The sequence below is a fragment of the Arachis ipaensis genome, chromosome B4 (genome assembly GCF_059453495.1).
Source record: "Arachis ipaensis isolate K30076 ecotype BB chromosome B4, ASM5945349v1, whole genome shotgun sequence".
NCBI classification, from domain to species: Eukaryota; Viridiplantae; Streptophyta; class Magnoliopsida; order Fabales; family Fabaceae; genus Arachis; species Arachis ipaensis.
The window spans coordinates 145,538,973-145,552,443 of record NC_142439.1 but is presented as its reverse complement, the minus strand read 5'-3'; the positions used below and the strand labels follow the sequence as shown (position 1 = coordinate 145,552,443).

Below are 13,471 nucleotides of genomic sequence, written 5' to 3'. Positions count from 1 at the left end.
TATGAAGTGGGGGAAGGGATTTCAATTATGCTTGTAGAATTATAGAAATTTTTTTTAATAGTAATTTTAATTAATATTCTAATTAATAAGAGGACTTATAGAAAAAACATAAATTAATGGAAAGATTTGATATATGATCAGTGTATTATAATAGGTTAATTAATATGATATTTTAGATATTTATTGATGTAAATTCGTTAGTTAGAAGGGAGTGATAGAGAGAATAGAAAATTATTATCAAATATTCATTAAGATTTATATATTATCTATTATTAAAATCAGATTTCTTCAATTAATAGCATAGTTGATCTAACATATTCTTGAAGATATTTTTTTAATTTGTTTTATTTGCATTAATTTTTTGTTTTATATATTTTGATTTTGTTCGATTTTGGTTGAATTGTTTTTTCAGATGATTTTTTTTTTCTCGAATTAGTTGCGAACTACTTCAAGATCAGACCAAAATATATAAAAATACTTTAAGTTTGGAACGAATCTTCGAGCCAAATCGAACCGTATGCACCTTTTCGATCAACAAGTAACTAGCTTCTCACTGTATAATGGCATAAGAAAAATTAGTTATATTTGTAATAGAGATCACTTTAATAAAAACACTAAAAATATCTTTTTTTTTTAAAAAAAAAGACGTTCACACATGTCATGTTATTATTGAACTTTTTATTAAATCGGTTAATAATTTATTTTTTAATAAACCAGAACAAAATCGGTTTATTATAGCAACAATAATAAATTCAATTGTCTGCATTATAATTATTAGACCCGATTTGATTCGATCGAATTATACGATCTAAATCAAATATCTTTAAATTTTTTGATAAAAAAATAAATATATCCCTAACTTTTTGTTTTACGGACATTTAAATCTTTAAAAATTTAAAAATACAATTAAATTTTTTTAAAAAATTTGGATTTATTGTTATTGTTATAAAAAAATTGATTTTATTCTAATTTGTTAAAAAATTCAAAAATAACCAATTCATTAATACGTCACATATATATTTTTGCAAAAAAACGTTTTATGCTTTTTATGGGAGTATACTCATTGGTAATATATATTTCCATATGACACGACGAAACTTCATACAAATCACTCACAAATTAAAGCTCAAGTACCGGGCGAAAAGATTTTTGTTTACACATAGGTAGTAGTCCAAGAAAGGGTTATTCACACATAAACATAAATAGTTGTAACACTCAAACATTCAAACCAAGAAACTATATTTATTTTGATGGTCAGCATGTAATTGATTTTTGCTTTTTCTTTTGTAAAACAAAATAACAAAATTGAGTAAACTATCTTCTAATTTTAGTGATTCATGATGGGTCATATATAGAAGAATTATTTTTCTACTACTCTAGTTATTTTATATATGCTCCAAAGAGAAAAGGAAATCTAAGTAGCAGCTGAAAGTAGTGCTCTTGGTTCACCAATATAAAAATGAAATTTTGGAACAAATCTTAATGACCTTGAGCTAATATTTTAGATTAATTAATTAATCAAACAAAAAAGAAAAAGCCAACCTCTGATAACTGAAGCCCAATATATGGTTTTTATTTCTGAAGCACTATTGCAAACTCAAAAGAGTACACATAAAAACGTATGTAATAGAAATTGAAATCAATACATGATGAGGTCGGTTAATTATTCTACGTAGTGGTCAATAAAACAAAAACATACAAAACAAAACACTAGTTAATATGAATTATATTATTATTTCTCCTAAGACGACCTCAAGTATTAACTAATTAATTAAGGCTTAAATACTTAATTATTAGGTGGTGAGCAATAAGGACCACGCGTGTATGGATTATTAATGCATCTTCTATACGGAGTATTGGCAATAGGATTAGGAGGAGGATTTCTTCCACGTGGATCATATGGTCTTTTTGGATGATATACTCCTTTATATGGATCACTTCCTGATGGACCAACAGGAAAATCAAGAAGAGGAGGAGGAGGTGGATGTAATGCTTCTCCTCTTCTTCCATATCTATATGTTCTTCTGTATACTCCTCTCTCATCACCTCCTATATATATAAATAACACAAATTTAAAATTAGCTGACACTTTTTTTTTATATTAATTAACTTTTTCTTCTTTTAACTAAACATGAATGTTGACTCTCTAATATTTTTTTAATAAGGTTCATAATTAATTTTTAATAATTTTTGTTTCGGATATATTAGGGTATTTTGGTTTGTGTTTTTATTTTTTGTGTTTTTTGTTTTACTTTCTATTTTCACATTTTTCTTCGCAAAATTAAAAAAATAAAAAATCATTAAAAATAAAAACAGAAAATAAAAATACAAACCAAATGCATTCTTAAGTTTTTAACTATTAATAAATTGAATTTTTATTTTTTTTTAAACATTAGATAAATTAAATATCTATTAAAATTTTAAATAATTTAATTTCTCAATCATATTATTTTTTATAAAAAGATAAGACTAATTTGTTTTTTTTTTTTTTACCAAAGATAGGAGACTCGAACCCGCAACCTCTTAATTGAGTATGAATCGAAGAGACTATGTCATTTGAACTATTACTCATTGGTGAGAAGGCTAATTTGTTACTTTTTAAACAATATTGGAAATGAATTTATCTATTATTCTAAATAATCGGAAACTAATTTATTCGAACCAAAATTATGAAAGATAAATTTAAAATTATGTTTAAATAATAAAATTCAAAGACCAAGCATATAGAGATAATTTTGGCCTAATGTACATAGTATCTATTAATTATAACTGTTTATATACATCTATTGTCTCTCTACTTAAATAATTATAGTTTTAATATATTCTTTTTTTTTTATAAATATATAGGAGCTGCGCTTATTTTAAATTTGAAACGTGAATTTTACATAAATCTTTTCTTTTAATTTTTTAAATTTAAACTTTTATTAAGATTCTTTCTTCTAAAATTAAATGCTCATATCTCTAATAAATAATAACACTCTATAAATGATTAGGAAGGAGATAAGATGAGAGTTCTTACGCTTCTCTACTACTGAATATGCGAATGTTGAAGAGGGAGGGAACACTACGTAAACCAAAAGCAAGAATATTATTGCAAAAAAAATTGGCCTCATCTTATGATATGATATGATTATTAATTAGAAAATATTTTATTGGTGAGTAGTGAAGATGAGACTACACTTCAGTATTTATAGTATCACAATATTGAAGGGTATGTATTCAAATATATATGCCTTGCAATGTTATCTTGCATATTAGTAGCCACATGCGTCCTATTCATTTAGACTATGTAAACTGATCAAAATTTTGATAAACCAGCATACACTCTATAGATCAATCTGTGGTGGATCGTATCACCAAGTTACTTTAATTTCATGGTCAAGTCGTCCCAAGTAACGTTATGTTAATGTTAGCCACTCATCAACTCAAATTGTTTGGTACGTAATTAGTTAGTTGAATTGGTCATTCACAATGTTTTATTCGAATAAATTAATAATTTTTATTAAATTAATACTTTAGTTTCTTATTTAGTAGCCACGTACTACGTTGTCTACCTCATTTTCCGTTTTGATTTGCATGCATGGAAATATAACTGCGACATCATGCATCATGCATTTTTTATAGTGCCAAGAAAGATTAGATATTATAGTAGCATCAGCATGATGCGTATTGATAGCACCATTATGTTTATACTTTATAAAGATGGATTTACTTAGTGGCATGTGGGGCAAGTGTCCTAGTCTTATTGAGTTTTATAAAATTCTCAAGTAATATATAGTATTAAATTTTAGTTATCTTATTATATAAATAATTTTGACCACATTTTTCACAATTATAATATTATTAAAAAATATTTAATTAAATTTTATTTTATAAATATATAAAATTTGATTTTAACTATTTAATAAAAAATTAAATAAATAATAATAAAAGAATAAAAAGTCAAAATAAGCCACCCTAATTCTAATAATTTCCGAATCCAACTTTCTAGCTGCTATATATATAAAAATATATATATATATATATATTTTTACTTTTTTCCAGTTTTCGATTTTTCTATTTTCTCTATTAATTTTTTAATTTATTTTGATTTAATTAAAAATTTATTCTTATCTTTTTGTAATTTTTATTTTATTAAATTATACTGCATTTGTTTTATAATTATACTATTGTGTAATATTTTTATTTTTTGGTTAATGATTATTGTATAATAAAATTTTATTTTTCTATGATTAGTTTGCTGAGTATTTTATATTCATATTATACTTTTAATTTTTTTGTGAAATTATAAATTATATTTCTTTAATATTGATATTTATTAATAAATTAATTTAACTTTATAAATTTCTTTTTTAATTTAGCAACAAAGAAATATTTCAAAAAAAATCATTCTCATTAGAATTTGAATTTCAAAATAATTTATCAACCTCTTCTAGTAAAAAGATATTTTTAAAATTTAAAATAAAAAGTCTTATAGCAGATTATAGACAATGACCAAAAATTTTAAATTTTATTTTATAATAATAAAATATAATTATAAAAATTAGGATAAAGTATATTTTTTATCCTAATATTTATATTTTTTTAAATATTTCTAATGTTTAATTTCATTCAATTTTCGTTCTCCCTAATATTTTTTATTTATTCAATTTTATTCTTAACGTTCAATTTGTATCAAAACTATTCCTAAAAATTTCCAATTTATTCCTAACATTTTATATAAGTTGACATCTAGAGGTAATTTTAACATAAATCGAAAACGTTAGGGACAAAATTAAATGCAACTAAATATTAGGTATATTTTTTAAAAAATACAAATATTAAGAACAAAAAGTACACTTTATCCTAAAAATTATCTTATTATATATGATTTGTCCTTATTAATAAATTTTTTTAGATCCATCACTATACATATATACAGAGAGAAAGAGGGAGGAGATGACAAGAATAATGTGTATTATTAACTATACTTGATAAATTTAATTATCAAATACATGTATTTAAAGTATTTACAAGATAAAATTTTGATTTTAAAATTCAATTTAAATTTATAATAAAGAAATTTTAAATATGTATTATGTAAAATTAAATTTCAAGTTCAATTTAATCACTTGTTAGTCATATTGTTTGGGTATGATATAACTCATATATATATTGTGTATGTAGTCAATATTTTTCCATTGACTAATAAAATGCAAAGCAAGACTTGCAAAGAAGACTCATAAACGGATGAAGTTTAACATCGACATTGATTAATCAATTTCCTCTTCAATACGAAAAGAAAAATCTTTAAATAGACAAATCAACATGTCATACTCAATCAATTGAATTAATTTATTATATGATTTTAACAAGCATTATATTCAACGTAAAAATTTTGATAACTTCTACCGCGATCTTTCATTTTGTTGCGGGTTTATAGCTTCGGTTCAACTAGGTATCCTTTAAAAATCGTACAACATTCAGCCTTTTATTACAATAATTAAAAAAAATTAAAACAAACACAACTAAAAATTATGAATAGATTTATTATCTTTTTAAAATTAAATACACATTCAAAATACAATCTAAAAAAACTGAAATTTAAAATTTAAATTTTAAATTTTTGTTTCAGATTTAATATATTTAATTATTAATATATTATAATTTAAATACATATCTAAAAATCAAATTATTCAAAATTCAAAATTTTGATTTTAAAAATATAAAATAAACCTTAAACTATCAGATTATTAATTAAACTCGTACAAAACACTCAAAGAAGCAGAAAAGTCACGTTTGCGCCATGTCGAAAATTCAGAGGCGCACATGGAAAACTCAGAGGTGCACATCGAAAAGTCATCCTCCGCTGTCGTTCATCCTCTTCCGCGCTCAGAGGTGCACATCGAAAAGTCATCCTCCGCTGTCGTTCATCCTCTTCCGCGCTCATCTTCAACGCTGCCTTCCTCCTTTTCGGCGCTCATTTACAAAGCTGTCTTTTTAATGTTTAAGTTTAAATTTTAAATTTATGATTTTGGATGTGTTTTAAAAATATTTTCTGTATAACATCATAATTTTAGATGTGCTACAATTATTTTTTAATGTTTAAATTTAGATTTTAGATTTATGATTTTGGATGTGTTTCAAAAATATTTTTTGTATAACTTTATAATTTTAGATGTGTTACAATTATTTTTTAATGTTTAAATTTAAATTTTAGATTTATGATTTTGGATGTGTTTTAAAAATATTTTTTGTATAACTTAATATTTTAGATGTGTTACAATTGAAAAAGAAACTACAATTGAAAATATTTTAGTTTATGTATATAATTATATTCGACCATTCATAATTGTATTATTAACATTTATATTGTATTATTAAAGTTGACTGATTTTAGATGTGTTTTAAAAATATTTTGTATAAAATATCATACTATCAGATGTATTATAATCGAAAAATAACAACACAATTTTAAATTAATTGTTGATTATATACTTTATTTGCAACAACTTTATTAATAAAATTAAATAAGATCAACCTTGTTCCAATTAAATCAGCAGAGTATTTTTTTGTTTAAATTAAAATATAATTAAAAATGTTGAACATGATATTTCTTAACAAATTACATAAACACATGTGTGAAAAATAATGATACCTTTCACCAATGTAAAATGAGAGAGTGCTTCAGCTGGAAGGTGGTGATGGTCTTCACCAATGAAGACGAGATGGAGAATTCACCTGGCAGCGTCCTTTTTGGTTTGGGATTCACTAATGCGCGTGAATATCCCGATTCACTAATGCGTGTCCCGTAGAATAAGGAATTTAAAAAACTGTATCTGTTACGTGAAGTTACGAAAGTAAAGCAAAGTCACCGTAACCACCAATGAAGTGGGTGGGTTTTAAAATTTAAATTAAAATTAAAATCTAATTATAGATATGTATCTACAAAATAGGAACATGTTACACTAAAAAAATAATTAAATATTATTTAAATCTAATTAAAGGCTGATTAAATGCTGATTAATATTGTACAACTAGCATTTCCCTTATAGCTTATACCTTTAGGTTAGTTGCATTTATTTATTAACACTGGACATAAAGATATAAAATCGTGTTTAACAGATAAAATATAATTAAAAATAGAAAAAATTTAGGGGCCAGCAGATTTTGTGGTTTTTAGCCATCAATTAGCCATCAATAATTTTTTTAATGGTGTGAGATTGCATCTAATGGTGTAGAATCATTCAATTTCCTTTTGATGATTAAGTGTTGGCCAGAATTTAACAAAAATGCTGCCCCCTAGCACTCTTCTTAAAAATATTATGTTCAAATATATTAAATTAATGTATTTTATGTTTAACAGAAAAAATAAAAAAATATTAATAAAAGATATAATTTATTTTTTATTTTTTATTATTTTTATTAATTTTTTATAATTATATATTTTTTAAATTTTTTAAAAAAATAAAAATACTAATTTTTATATCTCTATCATTTGTGTCTTATTATTAATATTTTATTTTATTTTGTTCTTATAACCAAATACAGCCGTAAGCACGTTGGTTAAGGTTAACTAGATTTTTAAATTGATAATTCCTCCATTTCAAAAATATGCTTTTTTATTTATCTTTTTATTTTTTACGTTCATTGAAAAGTAGTTAAATTTCTAGTACTAATTAAGATTCATAATAATACCCTTCATCACCGCCAAATTAAATTATTGGTGCATAATCTACATAAAGTAGTGCTCTACCTGATTTACCAATTTAAAAATAAAATTTTCGAACAAATCTTAATCTTGAGCTAATATTATTGTAGATTAATTAAACATAAAAAGCCAATACTCCTTTCCCTGCCGATGAAAATAAAGCTCAAACCATATAATTTAATTTCACAATAAGCACCATTACAAACTCAAAACTAACACGCACACACCTACAAACTAAAAACGTACATAGAAATTGAAACGAATACATTGAGATCGCTTATTCTATTGGCTAGTAAAATAAAAATATACACACTCGTAGGTACCTGCATACAATATAAAACAAGGAGTTCATACTATGCAGGACGGACATAAGGGGCGAGTGGCGGCCTCGGCCCCAACTTTTTTTAATATTAATAAGTTATTATGTATAATTTAATTTTTTTAAAAAGTTATTTAATATTTAATCTAATATAAATAAAAGTTCAGTCTAATTTAAATATTAATAATTTTTAATATCTAAAAAATAAGTAACAATATTAAAAAAAATCTGAAAAATATATTATTATTAATATTTTTAATTAAATAAAAATTTTTAAATCTCATAAAGTGAATTCTTTTTCTTCTTGTGGCCGTTTTTTTTTATTCGTTTGGTATTAATTCTCTCTGTTTCAACTGCTACAATTAAGAGATCTTTTTCAACTATGAATATTGTGAAAAATAACTTAGAAACAAAATAAAAGATGAATTTCTTGCTAATTGTCTTTTAATTATATTAAAAAAAATTGTTGAAAATTTTGACATAAATTCTATTATCGGTGAATTTTATGATACGAAGAATCGACCACTTCGTTAGTAAAAAGTATACACATATTTTTTTACTTTAAAATATATTCTCTATCCGTATATTTTTATAATACATCTTATATTATATAATTTTTTTACATAATTTTTAATATTATATGTGTTATTGGTCTCCCATAATATCATTTCTGGATCCGTCCCTGATACTATGCATTCAGACATTATTAAAATTGACTATACAATTATTTTTATATGAAATTAATAATAATTTTTTTTTAAATAATTTAAAAAATTTAACTAAATTATTATCTAATAATTATCAACTTTTAATTTTACATAAATATAACTGCAAATGAGTTTTTGCCTTTGATATACATATAAGGCACACAAATTAAAAGAAAACAGTAGTTAATATGAATTATTGTTTGTTCTTAGACGACCTCAATAATTAATTAAGGTTTAATTATTAGGTGGCGAACAACGACGCGTGTATGGATTATTAATGCATCCTCTATATGGAGTATTGGCCATAGGATTAGGAGGTGTTGTTCCATAAACATAGCGATTAGCAATAGAGGCAGCATGATTAGGAGGTGGTGGATGGTGTGCTCCTCCTCTTCCATATGGATTATTTCCAAAAGCAGGTGCTCGGTAATATGGATTAGGACGAACACCAATAAGATGATTGGAACGAGGAGGTGGAGGTGCTTCTCCAGGTCTTACTCCTCTTCTATACCCTCCCTCATCACCTGCAAGTAAATTATGTCTTACTAGCTAATTAGTAGCCACATAATGCTATACTTAGTATGGTGAAAAGTCAGGTGCAGTCAACTTCACATACATGAAGTTGATAGTTGAGAGTCGTTAGATAAAAATTTAGCCAAATCAGTCAAATCATTTAATCGTTTTTAACTATCAACTTCACGTGAAGTCGACTGCACCTGAGTTTTCACCTATTAGTATAACTAATTTAAGGAGTACTCTATCTTACCTTTGATTGGTTGAACTTCTCTAGCTGCTAGAGTAGTTGAAGAGAGTAGGAAGGCCATGAATGGCAAAAGTAAGAATGCAATAAAAATAGCCTTCATGCTGTGATTTATTGTGTATATGTTGTCACTTATATTTTCTTTCTTTTTGCATGACTATATATTCCAAGCTGTTGGGTATTTATATTGCCCGTAAACCGCGTATGAAGTGGAAGGAAGGGATTCAATTATGCATATAGATGTTAAAGTCTAAATAATAGACTTAATAAATTAACAAGAGTCATGTTAACAAATGTCCTAAAATTACTAATTAATTAAAGTGTTTAATAAAAATGTTTTTTTTTTAAATTTACTAATAGTAATTTTAATTAATATTCTAATAAGAGTACTTGTTAGCAAAAACACATAAACTAATGGAAAGACTTGGTCAACGTAATATGACAGATTAATTAATTAATATGATACTTTAGATATTTATTCATGTGGATTTAAGTAGATGGTCAAAAGCTACCATCTTATCCTAAGACATGGGAATATAATATTTGCTGATAAAATATTAAAGATATAATTTTTTATATGTATTTATTTTTTTATTAATTTGAATTTATGATAAAATAATTTTATAACAATATATTAAAATTTTTATTATTTAAGTTTTAGAATTTGTTTTTTATTGACCACAAAAAAAATAGTGCAATGCCGATAAAAATAGAGAGAAAGATTTTGCAAAAAGTTCAAGCAAAACTCAAAAGAGGTCTGACGTGTTAAAAATATCATTATTAATATATTTTTTTTATCAATTTAATAAATTTTTTATAGAAGTAGGTTCATCACATAAAAAGACCTAAAATTTTATTTGATTCAAATACAAATTAAATTGGATTTATAATAATATAATGTTATTAGAAATTTAGTAGACAATAAAATTAATATTAATTGATAGCGCCACGCTATCTCGTCTTTATGAATATGACAACATATTATTATCTATTCGTTATTCTGCCATTGACTGAAAAAATTATGAAGATTCTGATATAAACACTAAAAATATACAGAACAAAAAAGAACTAATGGCAAGAAAAGAAAATAAGAATAATTGAAAATACAGAAAACTAGTATTGAAGTGAACAATAAATTTTCGAAAGAATAAAGTATACAGTACAAAAATAAAGTGTTCTACCTATTATTATAAATATACATAGCTCACTCACATAAGTATATATTATTAATACCAAAGGCACACTAGCTGAAACTAACCACAACTAATTACCAATCAATCTTGATTTAATTATTAATCAATCTTTATTTTTTTGTTTGTCTGTTAAGCAATTATGATACTTTAGTGTACTGTCACCGACAAAAATGACAAAGTCAAAGACTATACTTTAACTCAACATCTATCAACTCTCTATATATAAACATGTCTTGCCCAATCAACATATACGTACACATCAATTAACTAAATTAGTTATTATTATTATTATTATTATTATTATTATTATTATTATTATTATTATTATTATTATTCAGGTAATGAAAAAAATTTTGAGGGCTATCACTTTTATTAAAATTTGGCCAACATTTAACAAAAAAAAAAAGTGAATAATCTCATATCATTAGATATAATCTCACACTATTAAAATTAAAACACTAATAATAACTAATTGATGAATATAAATCACAAAATCTATTGATTCCTAGCACTCAAAATTTAGAGGGACTACATGTAGTCAAAATTTCCCCCTTTTAAAATCTAGTGATTGCTTTGATCAACATTTATAATTATTTCATAGACGAATTCAAAGGTTTATTTTCTCCCTAAGATTATATTATACGCATCACTTTTCCGCGTCAAGCTTAATAAAACAAGATATCGATCGATCGAACGTAAGCAAATCATGTAATTACCACAAGGAAAAAGAAAAAACGTAAAAATAGATATGAACTACTCAAATTGCTTAGTGAAAAAATGGATGGACGTAGATTGGTAACTATTGAACTAGAGCTTGGTTTGATAAATATTTTTAGTTTAGCAACTATTGTAATTAAGACTTGTGCTTAAGCTTGTATTTGAAGTTTTTAAAATTGGTTTGTGTTTATTAAAATTAAAAAATTTAATATAAATTTATATATTAATAAATATTTAATTTTTTTATATTTTTGTCTATTATAATTTTTAAAATTTTTAAAATTATTTTATAAAAAATAATTGTTATTACTTATACTTATTAAAAGTTATTTTTAAATTAATTTATTAAATATAAATACTATAATTTAAAAAAAATTATCTTTTAAGAATTAATTTTGATAAATTACTTTTAAAAAATAAAATTTTACGAAACCAAACCTAAGTTGAACTAGTTATCCTTCCTATCATGATCAGAAATAGAATTAAAATAATGTGATAACCATATATGATAAAAGAACTGCATGGCTTTCCTCCAAACTCTTATGTAAACGGATCAATAACTAACTAACTTCCCATAATGGCATAATTAAAAAAAATAAGTTATATCGGTAATATTTCATTAGAATCATCCATATAAGTAAATAACTCAACGAAACATCATACAAATTACAAACCCCTCACAAAGCTCAAACACCAAATAGCTAGAAAGCACATGCAAAATTATTAGACAATTATCATTCCCTCAACACCATCCCCTCCAAATAATAAATAAATAAATAAAATCATTAGTGACGGGTTGGATTTACCGTGATTAGTTTGGGCCAAGATTAAAACCAATAAAAGGCCTTTAATTTGACAAACACTAATTAAAACTCCAAATTCATGACAACAAAAAAAATTCAAATTAAAGCTTACAGTCTTAGTTTTGTATATACCTACGCATAGGTATATTTGAATTTGAAATTAGTAAATTACAACACATATGCATGGAAAAGTGATAGCATTAGTGTTTGAATCCTCCATAAGTGATTTTTTTTAACTTTTACTTCATTAAAAGTTATAATATTAATATGTAATATAATTTTTAAAATTAATTTACAACTTTTCAAAAAATTATTTAAAGCATTTAAAAAAAGTTATAATAAAAAGTTTCTTTTATTATTTTTCTTTTAAAATAAGTATTTTTGTGAATAAAAAATTAAATACAAAATAATTTATAAATTATTTTTAAAATAAGTCCCAATTTTTTTTTAAATTCCTTTTCTAATTTTTAGTGAAGGAGTGAAAATCATTACTATGACCCCACTTGTAAAAGGCTGGTTTACACTGACTTTTAAGATAGAGGCCGTGAATAAATCATAAATCAATTGCTATGTCTTAGCTTTTTATTTGTCTTATGAAATTCTTTCTTCTAGAGTTGAGTCACCAAGAATCAAACTATAAATTTTTAGGTTATCATTGAAGTTCTGATATTATCTCATGATAAAATCAAAGGAAAAGTATAGGGTACCAACATATTATTAGTCAACTTCTGTCAACTTTTATTTATAATTGTGTTTCATGGAAATGTGTTCGTGGATGTGTCTAATAATTAATATATTTTAAATACATATATAAAGAAACACATCCAGAAAATATATCTATAAAGACACTTCTATTAAACACAACTATAAAAAAGATATTTTTATTAGACACATCCACGAACACACTTCCATGAAACACAATTATAAATAAAAGTTGGCAGAAGTTGGCAGATATGTTGTTGGTAAAAAAACCGAAAATCAAATTAATAATGGACGACGACGATAATAATAATAATAATAATGAAGCTGTATGTTTTTATTTATTAGGATGAGTTTACAAAGGCACACGTTTAACTATTTTTCACCTCCTAAACTAGCTAGAAAATATGTATAGGATCTCAGCGAAAGTACACTTTAGGATTTTAAAGAAATACATTCTGGAAAATGATAACAATAAACCGTAAACCGTAAACAGTAATCCACACCAATAAGAGAATATATTTATTCATGGAATTTTGTGGTCATTGGCAAATTATGTTTTTGTTTTGGACACACCGGGACC

General features: G+C 24.3%; 1 protein-coding gene across 1 annotated transcript; it reads right to left on the bottom strand.

Annotated features, from left to right (window-relative positions):
* Nucleotides 1–8,783: 8,783 nt before the first annotated feature.
* LOC148569538 (uncharacterized) lies at nt 8,784–9,655 on the bottom strand. The gene is made up of 2 exons (XM_016339020.3): nt 9,483–9,655; nt 8,784–9,240 (listed from the first exon to the last, which is right to left on the bottom strand). Exons 1-2 carry the CDS (start codon nt 9,577–9,579, stop codon nt 8,951–8,953), a joined length of 387 nt encoding a protein of 128 aa, XP_016194506.1. The 5' UTR covers nt 9,580–9,655; the 3' UTR covers nt 8,784–8,950.
* Nucleotides 9,656–13,471: the final 3,816 nt, after the last annotated feature.